Raw genomic sequence first — 20,461 nt, forward strand, 5'->3', positions numbered from 1 at the left:
TACGAGGCTCTGGTCTGTTTCTTTACAGTATTGTGTTATGATTTATATGTGTAAACAGTAATGCCTACTTTTACTGAACGATTGCTGACAACACATCCTGTTTATTTTGGGATATTTCAGTCTCAAAACAACTGTTTATGGTAGTGACCTGCAGTTTAAAAATACAACATGTGGCTGGTGTGATTCTTGTCAAGCTGAAAGTCAGAAGATGCATCAAGAGCTCCCTCTGATGGGGAATGTTTCAGCATGTTAGCACCACAGTGTAAAAACATATATTGCAACAGATATTGTGCTCCCATCTTTTTTTTTTTTTTTTTTTTTTTTTACAAGTTTAAGATAAAGATCTAAGACTTTTTTATGCACTCAATAGATTCTTCTATTCCTCTCAAAGTTTGGTCACAAATTTGTTAAGATCAGTGTAAGTGGGCACTTCTTTTCATAGATAAGTCCATCCACCTGACAGGTGTGGCACATCAATGCTGATTGAATCGCATAATTACTACACAGGTGTGCCTTGGGCTGGTCACTATAAAAGGCCACTCTGAAATGTGCAGTTTGAGCACACAACACAATGCTACAGATGTCCAAAGTTTGGAGGGAGCGTGCCAGTGGTGTGCAGACCAAAGGAATGTCCACCAGAGCTGTCGTCTGTTAACTGAATGTTCATTTCTCTAGCATAAGATGTCTCCAATGTTGCTTTTCTTAATTTGGCAGTACATCCAACCGGCTTCACAATCATACAAGTTGGTTATGATGGCGAACTGCAGTCAGGTCAAGACCCTGGTGAGGATGATGAGCATGCAGATGAGTTTCCTTGAGATGGTTTGTGCAGAAATGATTTGGTTGTGCAAACGACTTGTTCCGTCAGCTGCCAGGTCCACTGGTCTCAGACAATCTTACAGGTGAAGACACTGGATATGGAAGTCCTAAGCTGGTGTGGTTGCACGTGGTGTGCAGTTGTAAGGTGAGCCAGATGTAATGCCAAAGTTAGGGAAGACACTGGTGACCAGTGATGCTAGTGAAATAAACATTGAGTTCACAGGCAACAGCTTTGGTTGACATTCCTGCAGTCAGTATGCCAATGGAACGCACCCTCAAAACTTTGCTGCATTGTGTTGTGTGATAAAACTGCACATTTCAGAGTAGCCTTTAATTGTGACCACCCCAAGACATACCTGTGTAGTAATGGTGCTGTTTTATCAGCATCTTGTTAGTGTTGGGTTTAAATTTTTGTTCAGTGATTTTTGCCAAATCACCTGTCAGCCAAGCCAAAAAAAAAGCATAATTAAAAGACAAAACATTTAAAAATGTATTCATAATTATATAATTATTATAATAAATATTTTTTAATAGTTTCTTACCAATATAAAGTGTCTTTGAGTACTACGAGAAGTGCTCTATACATAAAATAAATGTTGTATGTACTGTGGAGGATTCAGTAGCATCTAGTGGTGAGGTTTCAGATTGCAGCCAACTGTAACTTTGCCTGTATGCCAAGCTTGTAGGACAGTGATACAAATTTGCCCTTGATAAGGTGTTACATGGCCGGCTGAGCGTTTTCTTATTCACAATACAAATAAAATTCACTCACACTGGTAGTTCTTTGTACTTTGAATATTAATAAGGTGCTAGAGTGCATAAAAAAGCATTAAAGTAGAGAATGTTTAGCCAAAAAAGTGCCAGGAGAGGATTCCCTGGCAGAGGCCCATGCAGAGAGAAAAAGGAGACGATCCACTTTAATCAGTATCGAAAACAAAATAAAGTCATCCACTCCATTATTGTACCAGATCAAATTCTGTATTTTAATTCATGTGACACATTTTAAACTCAGTCTTAACAGGACCATGTTGAAAAGGAGGACAGGGAAAAAGGGGGAACGGGCTATTATTATGTACAAGGTGAAGTCAAGTTAAGTACCGTGACTGTAAACACATTTTTCCTCCATAAGTCTGATGGATTTAATTTATATTTCAACACTACATAAAAACAAGGAGTTACCAAATCAGAAAACACATCAAGCTTTTGGTACCAAGAATCTTGCAGTATAAAGAACTTTAAAAAGATACAATAAAAGTAAAAAAACTGAGTAAAATCGCACAAATTAAAAAAGTAAGACTCATCTCAGGCAGTTAAAGCATCTTTGTGTACCTTCAAATCCAAAAAGTGACTACTGTTGTACCAGTATTTAATTTCAGAAGAGATCTGAGTGGTTTCCACGCTGAGAGAAACAAACTGTGGTCAAATAAGTGTACCATGTAGCTTCTCCACTGATGGATGTCTCCCATGAGTTGTCACATGCTGACACAGCTGGGTGGAGATGGGTTATGTACCATGTTCTACCATTATTTGCATTGAATATGATTTACATTCTGCAACCATCTCCCTTTTTTCTAAACTTTGCTTATTTGACTTCATGTGAAAGGTCAAAGGAACATGTGAGGTAAGGGAAACACTCAAAGGAAATGATTCAGACAAATTCAGTCGTTCTGTCTCAACTGGAGAATGATGGGAAGGTGATACTGTGTGTCACAAACTGAACGGGACGTGACTTTGCCATCAGTACAAAGGCTTGAATCATGCTTTCCTTCAGACTAACCTCCAGTTAATCTCACTTAAACAAAGCAAAGTTGGAGAAAAGGGAAATGGTTGCTGTTTTTGGCAATCCGCTGATTTTCTGTTGCTGGTTTTGCAGTTGTTTCATCTCTCTTCTGGACAGATCTCAGCTCCCGTCGTCCTCTCTGCTCTCAGGACTTGTCTGATGTCAGAGCGCAGTCAAAGGAAGCCGACAGCACCTTGCAGATGGACTGAGCCTGCTCCTGTTCAGACAGATGAGAGAGAACACTCAGGGAAAAAACTAAAATCCAGAAAACTGTTTCATGTTATACTTTGGTCACACTCACCGAGCTGCTGCACTGGTACACCCAGATGCTGCATTCCTCTTGCTTTGCATCGGTGGTTTTGAGAGCCAGGAGGTTCTTCCCTGCGCCCAGGCCGTCATCGTAACACAGCATGCGCACTATCAGGTACAGAGGGTGTCGGTGCAGCACGTCCTGGACCAGAGGTACGATCAACAGCACTTTGTTACTGACTCTACATCAAGCTCACATTTCCCTGTTTGTATTACATGGTTAACACGATTCGTTGCTGACTTTCAACCAGCTTTATGTCATAACAATGTGGGCAGTATGTGTAAATGAAATGTGATAAACTTCATAGATCTCCCTGCTTAAATCTTTGACTCTGGTTCTAGGGCTGTTGCTTCAACTACAGGTTGTACTTCCACACTTTTGTTAGGGCTATCAAATGAAGGCTGGGACATGGTGTTTGACCCCAAGACAACTATGGGGTATGAGACATGAGCAACGTAACTGCAGCTGTGATGTTGCAGGGTTACAGTTGACTGCACAAGAAATGCGCTCAACGTTTTTTCGGCATTTGTTTTATGGTCCTTTATTAAGACCATAAACAAGAGAGGTCTTTTATTATTACCTTTTCAGTAAATCATTGATTCATTTACTTATTATCTGTAACCGCCTTCTTGATACAGGGTTGTGTGGGGTTGGAACCTATCCCAGCTGGCACTGGGGGAGAGGTGGAGTACACCCTGGACAGGTCACCAGACTATCACAGGGCTGACACATAGAGACAGACAACCATTCACGCTCACATTCACAGGAAGCAGGAGTACCCCATGCCGACACAGGGAGAACATACAAACTCCACTGAAGGGAGGCACGGTGGTGCACTGTTCCGCATAGCAAGAGGGTTCCAGGTTCCCATATCAAAATATTTTTTGACCCAAAGTTGACTGCCTCTGTTAAAGGAATTAATAGTCGCCATGTTCTATGACTACTACGCCAGCTGTTTAGCCTTTCAGCAAGTGCAGACCAGATTTTACTGCGCATGTGTTGTACCCCAACAGTATGGCACGTTATGACACCTTGAGTTTTCCTCTTTTTAACCTCCTTTGTTTTCATAAGTGTGCCACCAAGGACACAAAGAGTACAGAGAGACGCCCCTCTCATTCTCTTTCTATAAAACTCAGATCAAACTGTAAAACCAGGCGGTGCTGATCAAATATAAACCAAGATTCTGTTACTGTATTGCCTATTTTCAAACCTCAAATGTCTATAGAAACATATTTTAGTGCACTGTTTAGCTGTAATAGGAGAGCTCGTGAACAGGAAGCGCCATACTGTTTCCTGTATTCTAAAAACAGAGGCTGAAAAAACTGAGTTCAAATGGTAAAACTAAGCAGTGCTGGTTAAAATACGAGCCAAGATTCTGTTACTGCGTTGCCTATTTTTTCCTAAAATGTTTTCAGTAACGTATTTTAACTTACTGTTGAACTGTAATTCGAGAAAACAAACTAGCTCGCATTATGTCACCAACCAGCAGGGGTGTTTATTGGTCCAGTGTGGTGCAGTGCATTCTGGTGGTTTTAGGTTGTTTTTTTTGTTTTTTTTCTTAAGATATTTTTTGGGGCATTTTTTAACTTTTTATTTGATAGGACAGACAAGTGTGAAAGGGGAAGAGAGAGGGAGTGACATGCAGCAAAGGGCCACAGGCTGGAGTCGAACCCGGGCCGCTGCGGCAACAGCCTTGTACATGGGGCGCCTGCCCTGCCACTAAGCCACCGACGCCCCGGTTTTAGGTTTTCTACCCCTTGAGCTAATGACACAGTCCCTTTTCTCTGGTCATGTTTAAAAGTCAATTCAATCAATCAATCAATTTTATTTATAAAGCCCAATATCACAAATCACAATTTGCCTCACAGGACTTTACAGCATACGACATCCCTCTGTCCTTATGACCCTCGCAGCGGATAAGGAAAAACTCCCCCCAAAAAAAACCTTTAACGGGGGGGAAAAAAAACGGTACAAAGTATCTGCGTCTTTCTGCTGCATAGACAGCCCAGTTTTATGAAAACAGCATCTTTCCAGCAGTGAAATACTTCTTTAAGACAGATAATCAACATCGATCAATGTGGCTTCAGAGGTAAATCTCTGTGTAGCACTATCTCAGAGATATACACCAAACATAAAGGGATTTCTGAAAACTCTTGTGTCAGCAGCTTTGCACAGAAACTATAAACTGATGCTGAATTCATAACCGTGCTGCTCGGCTGTATTGATGACACAGTAATACTGCACAGTCTAATCAATGAGCATTCAATCTCAAGTACAGTATATCACTTTATCAGCTGCTTTTCTACTCACACACTGGTCCAGTGAGGCCACTTTGACTCCGTACTTTGACACTCCCAGGATCATCTCCTCGTCTCCGGGCACGAAGGGCAGCTTTCCATCTTGCTGTGAAAAGAAGCAGAATATTTATTTATAGCGTCTTCATAAATGAATGATGCGATATTGACCGCCTGGAGTGACTGCGAGAGCCAATCATTGCTACTTGAAGTGTGTCCCTTCAGCTTCCTACCTGAGCAGCATCTATATAGTTGATGAGGTCCAGAGGCTCCTGGAGGGTCTTGCTCATGTCAAACTGTAACTTCTCAATGGCTCCAACATATTTCACCCGAAACTCAGCGCATGTTTCAGAGGTGCTGTTACCTTTATGCAGAGGGCACACATCAAATAATCAGTTAGAAAATAAAAGGTGGAGGTCAACATTGTCAACTGTCATGAGTTAGCTGACTAACCTGAGCTCTTGGTGGAGTCTGTGTCGAGGCTGGCTACAGTGCTAGATCTGGAGAGCCCTCCCAAACTGGAGTCCACAGACTACATGGAGTCAGAAACACAAGAGGGTGTTGGCTCAACAAGGGTAAAGTGGCTTTGTCATAAAATTTATGTGTGTGTGGTTGTGTTGCTGTACTTTGCTTTTGGTGCTGATCTCACTGCTTTGCGAGCTGCTGCTGCTGTGGCGCTTTTTGACTTTCCGGAACATCCTTCACCATGACGACCGCATCCAGCCCTCCAGCCTCACCAAACCTGAATCGTCACAGACCTCAGTGTTAAACACACCGCAGAACTCTCTCTTCAAATGTTAATAGAGATGATTAATGACTGAATGTAGAACATAGCATAGTCTAAATTCTAAATAATGGATAAATAAGAGTGTTGACCTTCAGCTACATAATCCCATTGTTACTGTGACAACTGCACAGCTATTCACATTATAGGAGTGTTAGTTATTCAGGAAGTCTCGTTAAAAGGTAACATTGGACCCTGTTTTCACATTTTGCATCTAAGTGACTAATGGGAACAACAATTTTTGAAACTGGTCCAGTACTGAGTGAGAGAGCTGCAGCTGACAGCCACAAAATAATCTTCAGTGTAACCACTTGGGGCATTTGTACACCATGAATTTATGTCCAATAAAAGAGCTTGTTTTTGCCACTTACAGGCTCACTTGACAACATTATGGAAAGGATCCCTACAGAGATAAACCTTTTTGTTAATGAGAAAGATCCTTTCAGTGTACCCAGAAATAGTCCTGAAATCCCTTCTACCACACCCACCAGAGTCAGCACATTTTCACATCTAACTGGGTGAATTAAGGGTTAATTTAGACAGAACCAGAGTTGGTGATTGTGAGAACAATGGAGAGATAAACCACAATGTCTTTTGTGAGTATTATTTTTTGTCAACTTTGAATGAAGTGTGTTTTACAAGAATATAATTACTGTTTATTTAAATAAAGTCTGGTGACTTTGGCAATGGTGATTTTGAGGCTGTTTCTGGTTAAACAAAAAGCATTTTACCTTAAATAAAATAGTCTATAAAGAGATCCTTTTCAAAATGTTGACAGACACCTAGAATAATCTGAGCCTGTCAGTGGCAAACACAAGCACTTTTAGTGGATGTAAATTGATGTTCCCAAATGCCCCAAGTGGTTACACTGCAGCCTGTCTCGCAGCTGCCAGCTGCAGCGCTCTCTCTCTCAATATTGGACCAATTTCAAAAATTGTTGTTTCCATTAGTTACTGCACAAAACCATGGGTAAATAGGGTCCAGGTTGAAAAATTCTGAAGCTACCCTTTTATATCGACATCTCTTTTGCAAGAGAGACCTGAGAACAACATTAGCAGTCATCACATACACAGAGAAATCTAGACTATTTAAATGGATAACGTTTATGTTTGTGAGCACATTTTCTTTTCTTAGACAATCTACCCACCTGACAGGTGTGGCAGTAAAATGTGCAGTTGTATCACACAACACAATGTCACAGATGTTGGAAATTTAGAGGGAGCGTGCCAATGACATGCTGACTGCAGTAATGTCTACCAGAGCTGTTGCCCATGAACTGAATGTTCATTTCACTACCATAAACCATCTCCAATGTTGTTTCTGTGAATTTGGCAGTACATCCAACCAGCCTCACGACTGCAAACCACATGTAGCCACACCAGCTCAAAACCTCCACATCTCCACACCTGCAAAATCGTCTCAGACCAGCCACACTAACAGGTGATGCAACAATTGGCTTGCACAACCAAACAATTTCTGCACAAACCATGGGAAGTGTATCTGCATGCTCATCTTACACACCAGGGTCTTGACCTGACAGCAGTTTGCCATTATGACTGACCTGTGCTATTGTGAAGCCGGTTGGATGTACTGCCAAATTAAGAGAAACAACTTTGGAGATGGTAGTGAAATGAACACATTTTAGTGTGGCCTTTAGTTGTGGTCACCCCGAGGCACACCTGTGTAGTAATGATGCTGTGTAATCAGTATCTCTAGTATTAAATCAATGTTGAGACTTTGTCAGAGGTGTTGATTCATACTAACTTATATGCTGGTAATTTCAAAGGCTGTAGTTTGTGTAAATGAGTAACTACTGGTAAAGTTACAGAGTGGCATCATTTTAAATGGAAACCAGTTTGTCTGTTACACCTGCTGCTGTAACTATACCTCCCGCCTCCATCATGTCAGAGCCAAATATTACTGCAGGTCTTTGTGATGGAGTCGGAGGGTGTATGTGTAACGGGGTGAGGTCAGGGGGCATAAAATATTTAAAACTGAATCAACAGGTTAGCTTGAATACATAATTTATCTAGCTAACTAAATACACGCTAAGCAGAAAACACCGCTCGTTAGCTTTAAGATACAGTACATGCTAACAGAAAAGCAAAGGTTTGGATGAAACTCATTCTACTCCACCTTAAATGTCCCCACCGCATTTATTTTCACACTAAGTTAAAAAGCGAGGACTTTCACAGTTGGCTGGCAAATACACACGCAATGTATTCAACAAGTATACAAGCAAAACCTGTTGGTATCGTGACCCATTTCAATATTAATTTTCTATAAAGCAGCTTTCTGTTTACCTTCAGTTTGACTCTTCAGCTTCCCTTTGAGTTTCACAGCCTACACCCAACACCACTTAAAGGGGACGCGACCAAGCACTCGCCCAAAAAAAGTAGCTCTAAAGTTGAATATTGAGCCGACAATCCTGTGGATAATATGTTTTATTAAGCGTCTACAAAGGTTAAAGAAAAATGCTTTGATATATTTATGGTTATCGTGTTCCTTTTAACATTTTATTAATATGAATTTGTAACCGTAACAAACGGCCAACGGCTATCCCGGAACGCTTAGTGTGTCGACCGCTTTTGATTTCTCGTCGGCTGTGTTTTGGCACACCACCGGAAGTGTGACGCCACTAAAAGCCGTCCCCTCTCTCATTCATTCAGTAAACATGATTTCTTCTATTTTTATTATTACCTGCAGCATTTAACACACAATGGCGACAAAACGCAAAGTAGAGGTGATTGTCCCTGCAGAGGAGAGTGACCAGCTGCTTATCCGTCCACTGTGAGTTCATGTTTTTATTAGTAACTACCTCTATATGTATCCATTATAACAAGAATTAAATGTAACGTTAGCTCAAACGCTATTTTCTTATGTGATTACAGGGGTGCTGGTCAGGAGGTTGGGAGGTCATGCATCATCCTGGAGTTCAAAGGAAGGAAAATTATGGTAGATATTTTTGTCTTGACTCTGACCGCATGCTGCAGTGTGATTTCAGACAAATTTATATGCACCTCACTCTACATTAAAATTGCTAACAATATTCCTCAACCAAGTAAGGGACTGTTCGCTACTTATCAGAGTGGGGGGAGGCTGGGGTGTGATTTATTATTGTTATTATTATTATTATTATTATTAGTAGTAGTAGTAGTAGTAGTAGTAGTATTACCAGTATTATCTTAGCCCCTCAGAGCTACAAATATTTTTCCCTGAGCCTCCCTGAGTGCTTGGGGGGAAAAGCATGACCCCCATTCCACCATAAATAAACTTTTTATTTTTTTATTTTTTTAATATTCACATTAAATGTAGGTATTAGAGTCAATGCAATTAGCCAACAGCACAGAGGGAGTGAGAGTTATCACTGAAACAACCAGTGAATTTCTTAAGCAATATGCAAATCTGCCTAACAACTCACATCATCACACAAGTTGCAGCAGCAGCTAGAGAAAATCCTGGGGCTGTATTCACAAATATTCTGAGAACACTCTCAGAGAGCTCCTAACTTAGCCTAAAAAAAATTAAATAAGAAGTCCTAGCTTTGGAGTGATTTAGGAAAGTTCAGAGCAACTCTGAGTAAGGAAGGGACAGAAACTTTTACCTTCAAGTGAGGAGGTGTGGTTGAACCCGTTGCTAGGTCTGATGCTTTCTTTTAACATATGTGATTGGTTGTCACAGACACACCCTTTTTGAATCTAAAGTCATCACTGCTGCAGTGTTACAGTTTTTCAAATATCTTACTGTTGTGATTTTTTTGTTTATGGTGTCATATCATTATTACGTTAGGTGGGAAATGCATGCGTACCCCTAATGAGATCGACCACAAATTTTATCCTTGCAAGATCTAATCTGTGACATTTCATTTAGTCACGGTCATCCAGCGTTTGGAGAATATTTCTCCTATCTCTTTGTCTTTCCACCATTTTCTCCTCTGATTAAGAAACTCCTAAGCCTCTTAAAAGTCCTCCTCCCTGCTCCTAACAGTTTTTCACCTTAGGAAGTCATTTAAGGTCTAAGATGCTCTGTGAATAACTTTTATCTTTACAAGGACCTAGTCTGAATTTAACAGTACATTCTTGGTGAAAATTTAAATGAGACATAGTGTAAAGTGATTTTCATAATATCCCTATTTTAAGGTTAGATTTGGTTATGTCTCCTGACAGAAGCATTTGTCACGCATGATGTTTTTAAGAGTTTAAGTTTGACAATCTGAGGATAATTTCATTTTTTTGTTGTTGTTTTATTGAGTCCTGTGTTGACTTGGTGTACCCAGGACTCCCTGGAAAGCAGCAGTGATACTGAGTGCATTATCCTGGGTGAAATAAATACAGTAATACTTGTGTTTTGCAGCTGGACTGTGGTATCCACCCTGGTTTGGAGGGAATGGATGCTCTCCCCTACATAGACTTGATCGACCCAGCTGAGATAGACCTGCTGCTCATCAGCCAGTGAGTCTTGAACTGTCTCTTTCATATGTTCAATATTGTATTTTTCATAACCTCACAACCACATCTGTAATTTCCTTACTAAGGCATGTTCTGCTTATATACTATTTGGATTATATTCTATAACATAACTAAGGGTATTTAATGTCCATTCATGTATCCTCTCACCAGTTTCCACTTGGATCACTGTGGAGCTCTGCCCTGGTTCCTCCAGAAGACCAGCTTTAAAGGCAGGACCTTCATGACCCACGCCACCAAGGCCATCTACCGCTGGCTACTGTCAGACTACGTCAAAGTCAGGTAGAAGCAGGAACAGTCGCCTTTATGGAACACCTCCAAATGAATAATGCACCTACAGTAATTTAATTGTTGATTTATTGCAGCAACATTTCTGCAGATGACATGCTGTACACTGAGACTGATCTGGAGGAGAGCATGGATAAGATTGAGACCATCAACTTCCACGAGGTGAAGGAGGTGGCTGGAATCAAGTTCTGGTGCTATCACGCTGGTCATGTGCTGGGAGCTGCCATGTTTATGATCGAAATAGCTGGAGTCAAGGTAACAACTCGTGTGTTTTGTTTCAGAGTCCTGTTGATGCATAAAAGCTAAGCTTACTTAACCAGTCCATCGTCGGTCTGTTTTTTCCTCTCTGAAGCTGCTGTACACGGGAGACTTCTCCCGACAGGAGGACAGACATCTGATGGCAGCTGAGATCCCAAGTGTCAAACCTGACATCTTAATCATAGTATGCCACATAATAATTCCCTTTGAACGCTATTTTAAAAGATTTTTAAGTGATCACAACATGATTAATCCTGTTATTCTTCCTGCAGGAGTCGACCTACGGCACCCACATCCATGAGAAGAGGGAGGAGCGCGAAGCTCGGTTCTGCAACACAGTCCATGACATTGTTAACAGAGAGGGTCGCTGTTTAATCCCTGTGTTTGCCCTGGGGCGCGCCCAGGAACTGCTGCTCATCCTGGGTGAGAGGTTATACATTTTTATCTAATTTAAAAGGCAAAGAAGCTTTATGTAATTGGCTATCTGATGATTTTTTGTATTTCTGTTTCATGTTCACCTGTAGACGAGTACTGGCAGAACCACCCAGAGCTCCATGACATCCCCATCTACTACGCTTCATCCCTGGCCAAGAAGTGCATGGCTGTGTACCAGACCTACGTCAACGCAATGAACGACAAGATCCGCAAGGCGATCAACATCAACAACCCTTTTGTCTTCAAACACATCAGCAACCTCAAGGTAGAAAGCTCTACTGATACATTATATCTGTCTTCAGGCTGTATCATCAGGGTGAAGCTGAATATCAATAACTGTGGTGGCTGTGTGTTTTCTTCCAGAGCATGGATCACTTTGATGACATCGGTCCCAGTGTGGTGATGGCGTCTCCAGGTATGATGCAGAGCGGGCTGTCTAGAGAGCTCTTCGAGAGCTGGTGCACCGATAAGAGGAATGGAGTCATCATCGCTGGATACTGTGTGGAGGGCACACTGGCCAAGGTCAGACGACAACAGGATGGTAGATGGGGTTTAAAGTAGAAAGTCTTTTTTTGTCATTGTGCAGAATACAAGGAAATCAGGAGTGCTACTCCTTATCAGTGCAATAAAAGACACAGGAAGACACCAAAAATAAACAAAAAAACCCAAAACACCTTCAGCAAACAAATAAGCTGACAGCACAAATAAGTAAATACACTGTAATTATTGCGCTACAATAGGAGTATTTATTGCACCAGAATAAATATAATTATTGTACTAGAATACATGTAATTATTGCCCTAAATACATGTTAATATTGCGTTAAAATAAATGTAATTATCGTACTAGAATAAATGTAATTATTGCCCTAAAATAAATGTAATATTGCACCAGAATAACTGTAATTATTGCATTAGAATGAATGTATTTATTGCAGTAGAATAATATAATTATTTCAACAGAATAAATATAATTTCTGCAGTAGAAAAAAATGTAATTATTGCACTAGAGTACTTGTAATTATTGAACTTGAATTCTACAATTATTGCACTAGAATAAATGTTATAATTGCACTAGAATTAATAAAATTATTGTACCAGAATGATTGTATTTATTGCACTAAAATAAATATAATTATTACACTAGAATAAATGTATTTATTGCACTAGGATAGATATAGTTATTACACAAGATCCAGTAGATTTGCCCTTAAGAGAGCTCTAATAATAGACAGATATGTCTAGTTTCTTGGATAACAGTGCCATCATTTATATACATTTTAATTCAGATGTGCCTGTTGAAACAATGAATGTATAATTACAGCAGTTTACTGTGGTGTGTTGTGTTCTCTCTCTGCAGCACATCATGTCTGAGCCGGAGGAGATCACCACCATGTCAGGGCAGAAGCTGCAGCTGAAGATGTCAGTGGACTACATCTCTTTCTCTGCCCACACTGACTACCAGCAGACCAGCGAGTTCATCAGAGCCCTCAAACCACCTCATGTGGTAGGAGGAAAAAAAAACATTGATTTATTTGTGTGTAAAATTCTCAGTTGTCTGCACCCTTCAGTTAGGAAAATCCTTGACTCTCCTTGTCTGTGTTACTGTCAGATCCTGGTCCACGGGGAGCAGAATGAGATGGCCCGTCTGAAGGCTGCGCTGATCAGGGAGTACGAGGATAACGACCAGGTTCACATCGAAGTCCACAACCCTCGCAACACAGAGGCTGTCACCCTCAACTTCAGGGGAGAGAAACTGGCCAAGGTCGATAAACTGCCTGTCTGTCTGACTCTGTGCTCATGTTGTTACAAATGTTAAACACATAAATAAATCCAGTCTGAGACCTGAGGGAAGTTAACAACCGCTCCTCCTCTCAGGTGATGGGCTCTCTGGCTGATAAGAAGTGTGCGCAGGGCCAGAGGGTGTCAGGCATACTGGTGAAAAAGAACTTCAACTACCACATCCTTAATCCCTCCGACCTTTCTAGTAAGTATTTATTTTGTATTTCTCCAAACTGTCCCACCTGCAGGCCGCAGTATAGGACCACCTGTATGTTAGCAGTACACCCCAGTAGAGTCAGTTAGTCAGAAACTGTCTTTTGGTTGCCTGCTGTCAGCAACAGACCAGCTACACAGATATATGTTACATGTTTGTTCTGTTTAGGCCCTGTTTACACGTATGTAGATGTTTTTGATGTTCTCCCGCCATTTAAAACAAAATTCTGTCCACACGACTTTGTTTCACAAAATATCTCTGTCCATTACTCTCCCTCTGTCCTCTATTCATTTTTACACACTGCTGCTGCTTCTTTTTATATCTGACAAACAAATAAGGCATCATGAGTTGACCTGATGTGTGTGTTCTGCAGCATACACAGAGCTGGCCATGAGCACAGTGAAACAGACCCAGGCCATCCCCTTCACTGGACCTTACTCACTGCTTGTCTGCCATCTGAGGAACCTCACCGGTAAGGCCGCCATATTTGTGTACACTGGCAAACATTCTTGGCTTTTGTTCATCTATGCAGAGGCAACCACCTTCTTCTCTTCCCTCAGGTGACGTGGAGGAGCTTGACGGAACCGAGAAGAACACCTTGAGGATTTTTAAAAACATCACTCTGATCCACGAGGTCGGCATGGTGCTGCTGGAGGTGAGGGGTCAGGCAGGATCACGACACTTGGCTTTCTTTAGACTGGCTCATTTACCCAGCCACCCTTTCTCTTTATGTCCTGTTTCAGTGGCTAGCAAACCCTCTCAATGACATGTATGCCGACGCCGTCACCACTGTAGTGCTGGAGGTCCAGTCAAACCCAAAGGCTCAGAAAGGTCAGTCTAGAAATCAGCTGTGTATGCTGTCTACATGGATCTTTAGTTTTGAATGCATTTTGGACTGTGGGAATGACACAATAAATTATTTGTGTTTCATTTATCACCTGAAAATAACAGTTGTCATATATTCATTACCTTAGATTGAGCCATTTATATCTACATAGGGAGAGGGTCCTCATCCACAGAGACTGACATGTTTCTACAGTAGCCTGAACGGACAAACCAAACACTTGTTCTAGATGGGGCCATTCGCATTTTCGTGTTTGGCATCCTAGTTATCAGCCTCTCCATGACAAGAGCAATGAAAAACACATTTTCTTAACGTGAAACTGCTTTATTCTGTGATTTTACCTGTTTAAATCACCAGGGGTCTCATTTATAAACATCACATACGCACAAAATGAGGCATGAAAGAGGCGTACGCCACTTCCTGCGCAAAAGTTTTGATCAATAAAAACAGATTTGATGGAAGAAACTCTGACCCATGCCTGCAAATATTTTGGAGATGGGACATTGACAACGCAGATGGTGAGGTAGAAGCCTGACTGTAGAAATTGTTGAACCTTTTTTGGCACAAGCTTTTTTTGGCTTTTGGCCGTATGTACATTTTTAGTATGGATCCTACACTTTGTTTGATAAATGAGACCCCTGGTTCGCTTATTTTGGAGAGAAAGAAACCTCTGTGGATAATTCAGCTCCCAGTAAAAACCTCCTGAACAATGAACACTGAGGGAATTCTAACCAGGATAAGTTTCAGCTGGTTGCAGTCTACAATCCTCACCACTAGATGCCACTAAATCCCCCTAAATCTTACACACTGGACCTTTAATGCATTGTCTCGTTATTGTAAAGGACTTTTTTTTTAAAAATTCATTTTTAATGTGATTCCTGATTAACAGCCATGGAGACCCAGAGTGTCATCATGGACATGGACGTCTTCCAAACCCGACTGGCAGTCATGTTACAGTGAGTGAGACAGTCCATACTGACTTGATTAAAACATTACATACTGTACGTCACTTTATTATAATACTAATAATAATAATAATAATATATCTCTGTGTTTTTAGGGACATGTTTGGGGAGGAATGTGTGGATTTCAGTGATGGTAAAAGCATCTCTGTGACCGTAGATGGAAAGACGGTTCTCATCTGCTTGGAAACAAGGGTGAGAAGTGTTTCTCTTGGTTTCTTTGGTGTGAGATTGTTGTTTTTTTCATCTCTCATTGACATCCTCTCCCCTGATTAGTCGGTGTGCTACGAGGATGAATGCACAGAAGACGACTCTCTGAGGGAGATGGTGGAGCTGGCAGTGCAGCGGCTCTACGACGCCCTCAACCCAGTTATCTGAGAGCAGAGACGGGACTGCAGACGTGTTCATGGCCAGTCATCTATAAACTACTGAAGGACAGTTTCTTAAGCTAAGTCACCACAGATATAAAACGAAGAATACTTCAAGTTCAGTGTTGAAAGTTAACAAGCAGCTTGTATTAGTGTGCTAAAACTGGATAAAGTGTTCTCAAGAATCAGTGATACATGTACACTACCAGGATCTACAGTGTTTTAGTTTGTTTTAGCCCTAATACAGTTCACAAAATCAATCAGCACATCAGTATGCACTCACACTTTTACTAACTGTACATTAATGAACGTTCATGACCTGTGACCATGAAGCTACCATGTGAAAGAAGGGAATTAAATAAGCTGTGTAGGTTGGGTTTGTTTTCATCGATTTTAGTGTTCAGTGTTATGTCAGCACTTTTAATTATATTTAATAAGTTAACTGTATTTGTGTAGATGCACTGTAGGGTTTGTTTGACCTGAGTTTCTTAATGAGCACTCATATGACAGATTTGTTTACTTTAGTGTGATGTGTGTTGTCAACTTCTAAATGCACTTATTATGTTCATTGTACCATGTTTAAAACAGACTTTTATAAAACTCATCAGTGTTTGTGTTGTTGACTTACAACGTTGCCCACAAAAGACTCAAGCAACATTTGTTTCACTGTGCTCTGACAGGCACTGCTCATAGCTCATTTATTTCTTAAATATCCGAACAATGTAACTCGAGATTTTTACAATAAATATCCTCCAAGGCACATTTTAATGAGCATACATGCCCCTGTTTAGTGGGCTACCAGTGATCAACACATCCCTTACCTCAATACATTGCCATAGGTTATTTTCTATAAATAGCAACACATGAAACCATAATCGAAACTTGCTTTACCTTTAATAAAAGAAATCTGAAAGACAGATGACTTTATAAAAGCCAAAGTTGAACCATGACACTACCAGGTTGTAAATCAACCAGTGAACTGTGGACTACATTTAAAGGTATGCCATGCAGGATTGTCGTCGCTGTGTGTAAACACGCTCACCAACTACAGATTCACTCTTGTTTTGCATTTCACCTCACTATATTTGTGCGCCTGGTGTCCAACTTTTTTATAAAGCCCTGACCTCACCTGAGGGCTGTGGGGGCACACACCAATGAGCCCTGCGAACACAGAGAATCAGAAAATACAGGCAGAGGGCAGAGTCTCTGCAGATAAATACACCTCTACACACTTCTAGTGACTCATAAAAGATTGAGAGGGATAACTTCTGTATGAGTCTATACATTTTTTTCGGAAAATCCTGCATTGTATACCTTTAAAGACAACATTTGTGGCACAGTGGGGAATTGATTACAGGTGGGCAGAGCTGGGTGCCGGACCTCAATACTCTAGACTAATGACTGTATTTTGGCGTACCAAAAGTTTTGAATGCCTGGTCCAATTCATAATGTTGTTACTGATTTATATAACAATCTTTTCATTTCATTTTGACTGGTATGCCTGCTTGTGTTTAGATTTAACATTTGAGAAGTTTGGCTTCTTTTGATTTAAAAGGAAAAAAAACCAGCACCCTCAAATTAAAGGATTAAGAGAAAAAGAGGAGATGATTTACTGAAAGTACTGAAAATGTCAGTACTATGGTAAATGTACCTGAACTGTATCTTTCGACCACTCAAAGCGCTTTTTACACTAAGAGTCACATTCACTCAGTCACACACACGTTCACACCCGGGTGGCCGAGGCTACCACACAAAGTGCCACCTGCTACTCAGTTTTTAACACACCCACACAGCGATGGAACAGCCATCAGGAGCAATTTAGGGTTCAGTATCTTGCTCAAGGAGGAGCCGAGGATCAAACCTGCTCTACCTCTGACTTGTGTGTGACTGACAAACTGAGTGACAATATTTACGCCAGGGGAAAAAAAGACAACTGTGTTCACAGACAGAATGAGAGGTATACAGTACTGTGCAGACTTGCAGACTGAGGAACAGAAACATATGTACCAGGATGTCTACAGGTATCAGACATTTAAATTTAATGTTTTTAAAAGCCTTTTAAAATCATTTTAAACCAAATTTAAGACTATTTTTTGACTAATTGTCTTCATTCTTATTCAAGCACTGCGGGTAAGCATAAAGGTAAGTTGTATATATGTGGTCAGGTGTAGAGGTAGGTTTTATGCAGGAGTATGGTTATTAGGGGGAGTTAGGTTAATCTACATTTTGTCGACAGGTGAGTTCAAGTCAGAAATGTGGACTTTGACACAGAAGAGCTTGACTCCTGTTGACAAAATTACATTTTAAGATGGGTGAATTAAACTGGATAAAATGTTGGTGGCAATTGAGACGTCATACATTAAAATCCAAGCACACTGAATGAAATGTAAGGCCTAAACTTGAATTCAAGACTTGTTAAGAACCTGCAGACACCCTGTGTACATTAGTTTAGTCTTTGATTTGCAGCTCTTCAGAGGAGTGTGACCCCACTTTAATTGCACAATTGCACCATGTCACACTGACCCAATGGATGATGTTAAGTCATCCATACTGTACAGTAATTCATTATTTTTAATTGTTTGTGTGTCCCTACATAGAGAGGTCAGAGGACAGGGTCAAAACAAATGGCATTCAACGGCTGCCACGTGAATACTGTTGTTTTTTGTAGTGTTATTCAAGTGTCCTCCATCACCTCCATGTGAGTTAACTTCACCCGCGCTTTACGCTGAGCAGTATCCCAAAGGCCATCGCCAGCAGCAGAGCAACTCCCACTTCCGTCATCCCCCCGGCCTCCCGGTCCTCAAACCTCTCCTGCTTCTTCCTCAGCATCTCCTCTTTGCGGGCTGTGATGTCTCTCTGTTTCTGCAGCTGCTCGCTGTAGTGGGCTTTGACGAACTTGTCGAAATCAAAGATGCCTCCTCGGCTGTCGGTGCCCATCACAGACCGCCGACTCTCGGTGTGCTGTCTCGCGGGGCTCCCTGAGTCCTTGGCGGAGGGTCTGGCTGTTGTGATGAGGTCTGACTGACTCAGCAGACCTCGGTCGTATTTCTTCCTCAGCGTCTTGTTGCCCAGCACGGTATAGGCCTCGCTGATCTCAGAGAAGCGGACAGTGGCGTCCTCACTGCCGGCGTTTCTGTCCGGGTGGTAGATGAAGGACTGCTTGTAGTAGGCGGTTTTTATCTGGGCTTGGGTGGCGGTAGACGTCACTTCCAGGATTTCATAGTAGCCTGTTCTGGTTTTGTACAGAGGCTCAGATCGGGTCCCGTTGCCGCTGTAAGCTCTGATAAACTGCCCATGTCCCCAACACAAAGCGAGGCTCTGCTGTCGACGAGCGGACCGGAAACTGGAGAAAACCCTCCGAAACTTCCCATTAGTCCGGTACCGAGGGAAAATAGTTTCTACATTTTGTACTTGTGATTTACTAGAAACGGAATCCTCTTTGTTGAGTCCGGAATAATAGTAATATCCAGCGACATTTTGGTTTTCAAAAGCATCGCTGACATTACCAAACAGTGGTGTTACCCTTGTGTAACTGTCCCGTGAAGCTCCAACGGTCACCCTGTCCGCTGCTTTTTCGGCTCCGTACACATCTCTGTTGTTGACACTACCCAACAGGAAGCCTGCCGACAGAGATGAAGCTCGTATTGCACCTTTACCCAGTTTATTTTCACTTTCCAGGAGTTGCCGGTTACATATTTTGTGTGCAAAGTTGGATGCTCCCCTTCCAAAACGTAGCCTGACCTCCGCCATGTTTGAAGGGGATAGAAGAAGAATGTTGACTTCCGGTATGATGATGGAAGCTCGTCTGACTGCAGCGCTCCCCGGCGGGGTGTAAAGGTAAACTCAAACATTACATTGCACAGCAGATTTCAATCTTTATAAAGGTCCTATCAGTAATTCATATTTTTCCCCCAATAACATCTTTGTAATGAAACCTAGCTGCTTAAATTTAATATTAAAAATTTGTCATTAAATAGGACACACGTCTTTATATCTGATTTTTAGTACTTCTTCTATTTTCTATTTATATTTTATTACGGAAAATTCATGTTTTTCTCAATAACTTCCATGTAATATGCAAGGAAAGCATAAAATAATATATAATTTAATATTTTCCTTTGTAATGTGACCCAGTGACTCAAACGTAATAGCAAAATGTGTTATTACATAGGACACACCAGCCACATCTCTTCATAATGTGATGTTAGTGCTTTTTCGATTATTATATTTATGGAAAATGTTTTTTTTTTTTAAAGCAAACAAAACAACTTCTATGTAATGTGACGCAGTGACTCAGATATAATACCAAAATGTGTCACTACTTAGGACACACAGGACTCACTTCTTCATATGTGATGTTAGTGCTTTTACTATATTTAATTATTATTTTTATATATTCTATTATTGCTATTAAGTATTTTATAACATCCATGTAATGAAATGCAGCTACTTAAATTTGACACTAAAATTTTTCACTACATGGGGCACACATCATGCGCCTCTTCATTTATTATTTTAGTGTTTTTTTTCTATTTTATATTAATATTTTATGTAAAATTCAAAAGTTTTTTCTCAACAATTTCCAGTGACTCAAATATGATACCAAAATGTATCACCACATAGACAACACAGGACTTCAGGACTTAACATGAGATTTTAGTACTTTTTATATTTTCCTTTTTTTTTTTATTATTATTTTTGTGGAACATTTGTTGATTTATTTCTTAATATCATCCCTGTCATGAAACCTGGCTACTTCAACTGTATACAGAACATTTTCACCCTGTAGGACACGCCTTATTATGTCTGATTTTTAATGTTCTTTCTATTTTTTTATGAGTATTTCTTATGGAAAATT

The 20,461-nt window shown here is 40.7% G+C and overlaps 3 protein-coding genes across 3 annotated transcripts; 1 reads left to right on the forward strand and 2 right to left on the reverse strand.

The window, feature by feature from the left end:
- Window positions 1-1,775: 1,775 nt before the first annotated feature.
- On the reverse strand, window positions 1,776-8,530 carry itgb1bp1 (integrin beta 1 binding protein 1). Its single transcript, XM_050061607.1, has 7 exons — window positions 8,291-8,530; window positions 5,830-5,945; window positions 5,657-5,735; window positions 5,437-5,567; window positions 5,220-5,312; window positions 2,901-3,050; window positions 1,776-2,816 (listed from the first exon to the last, which is right to left on the reverse strand). The coding sequence occupies exons 2-7, from the start codon at window positions 5,899-5,901 to the stop codon at window positions 2,745-2,747; spliced, it is 597 nt and encodes a 198-aa protein (XP_049917564.1). The 5' UTR covers window positions 5,902-5,945; window positions 8,291-8,530; the 3' UTR covers window positions 1,776-2,744.
- A 55-nt stretch (window positions 8,531-8,585) lies between these two features.
- Window positions 8,586-16,330, forward strand: LOC126400698 (cleavage and polyadenylation specificity factor subunit 3). Its single transcript, XM_050061605.1, has 18 exons — window positions 8,586-8,777; window positions 8,879-8,942; window positions 10,341-10,438; window positions 10,607-10,735; window positions 10,819-10,996; window positions 11,094-11,183; window positions 11,272-11,422; window positions 11,524-11,699; window positions 11,798-11,956; window positions 12,794-12,940; window positions 13,046-13,198; window positions 13,312-13,420; window positions 13,803-13,901; window positions 13,990-14,084; window positions 14,173-14,260; window positions 15,163-15,229; window positions 15,334-15,430; window positions 15,512-16,330. Exons 1-18 carry the CDS (start codon window positions 8,707-8,709, stop codon window positions 15,611-15,613), a joined length of 2,073 nt encoding a protein of 690 aa, XP_049917562.1. The 5' UTR covers window positions 8,586-8,706; the 3' UTR covers window positions 15,614-16,330.
- A 150-nt stretch (window positions 16,331-16,480) lies between these two features.
- Window positions 16,481-19,379, reverse strand: LOC126400699 (uncharacterized). Its single transcript, XM_050061606.1, has one exon. The coding sequence runs from the start codon at window positions 19,351-19,353 to the stop codon at window positions 18,313-18,315; it is 1,041 nt and encodes a 346-aa protein (XP_049917563.1). The 5' UTR covers window positions 19,354-19,379; the 3' UTR covers window positions 16,481-18,312.
- Between the last annotated feature and the right edge of the window lie 1,082 nt (window positions 19,380-20,461).

This window comes from Epinephelus moara, chromosome 14 (assembly GCF_006386435.1).
Source record: "Epinephelus moara isolate mb chromosome 14, YSFRI_EMoa_1.0, whole genome shotgun sequence".
Classification (NCBI taxonomy): Eukaryota; Metazoa; Chordata; class Actinopteri; order Perciformes; family Serranidae; genus Epinephelus; species Epinephelus moara.

Excerpts from the sequence above, each read along its gene's own strand:
- itgb1bp1 (XM_050061607.1), bottom strand. The coding sequence starts at position 5,901 with ATGTTCCGGAAAGTCAAAAAGCGCCACAGCAGCAGCAGCTCGCAAAGC. Across the intron at positions 5,736-5,829 it reads AGATCAGCACCAAAAGCAAA|TCTGTGGACTCCAGTTTGGG; the intron begins GTACAGCAACAC and ends GACTCCATGTAG. Across the intron at positions 5,568-5,656 it reads AGACTCCACCAAGAGCTCAG|GTAACAGCACCTCTGAAACA; the intron begins GTTAGTCAGCTA and ends CTCTGCATAAAG.
- LOC126400698 (XM_050061605.1), top strand. The coding sequence starts at position 8,707 with ATGGCGACAAAACGCAAAGTAGAGGTGATTGTCCCTGCAGAGGAGAGT. Across the intron at positions 10,997-11,093 it reads TCGAAATAGCTGGAGTCAAG|CTGCTGTACACGGGAGACTT; the intron begins GTAACAACTCGT and ends TCCTCTCTGAAG. Across the intron at positions 15,230-15,333 it reads CGACTGGCAGTCATGTTACA|GGACATGTTTGGGGAGGAAT; the intron begins GTGAGTGAGACA and ends CTGTGTTTTTAG.
- LOC126400699 (XM_050061606.1), bottom strand. The coding sequence starts at position 19,353 with ATGGCGGAGGTCAGGCTACGTTTTGGAAGGGGAGCATCCAACTTTGCA.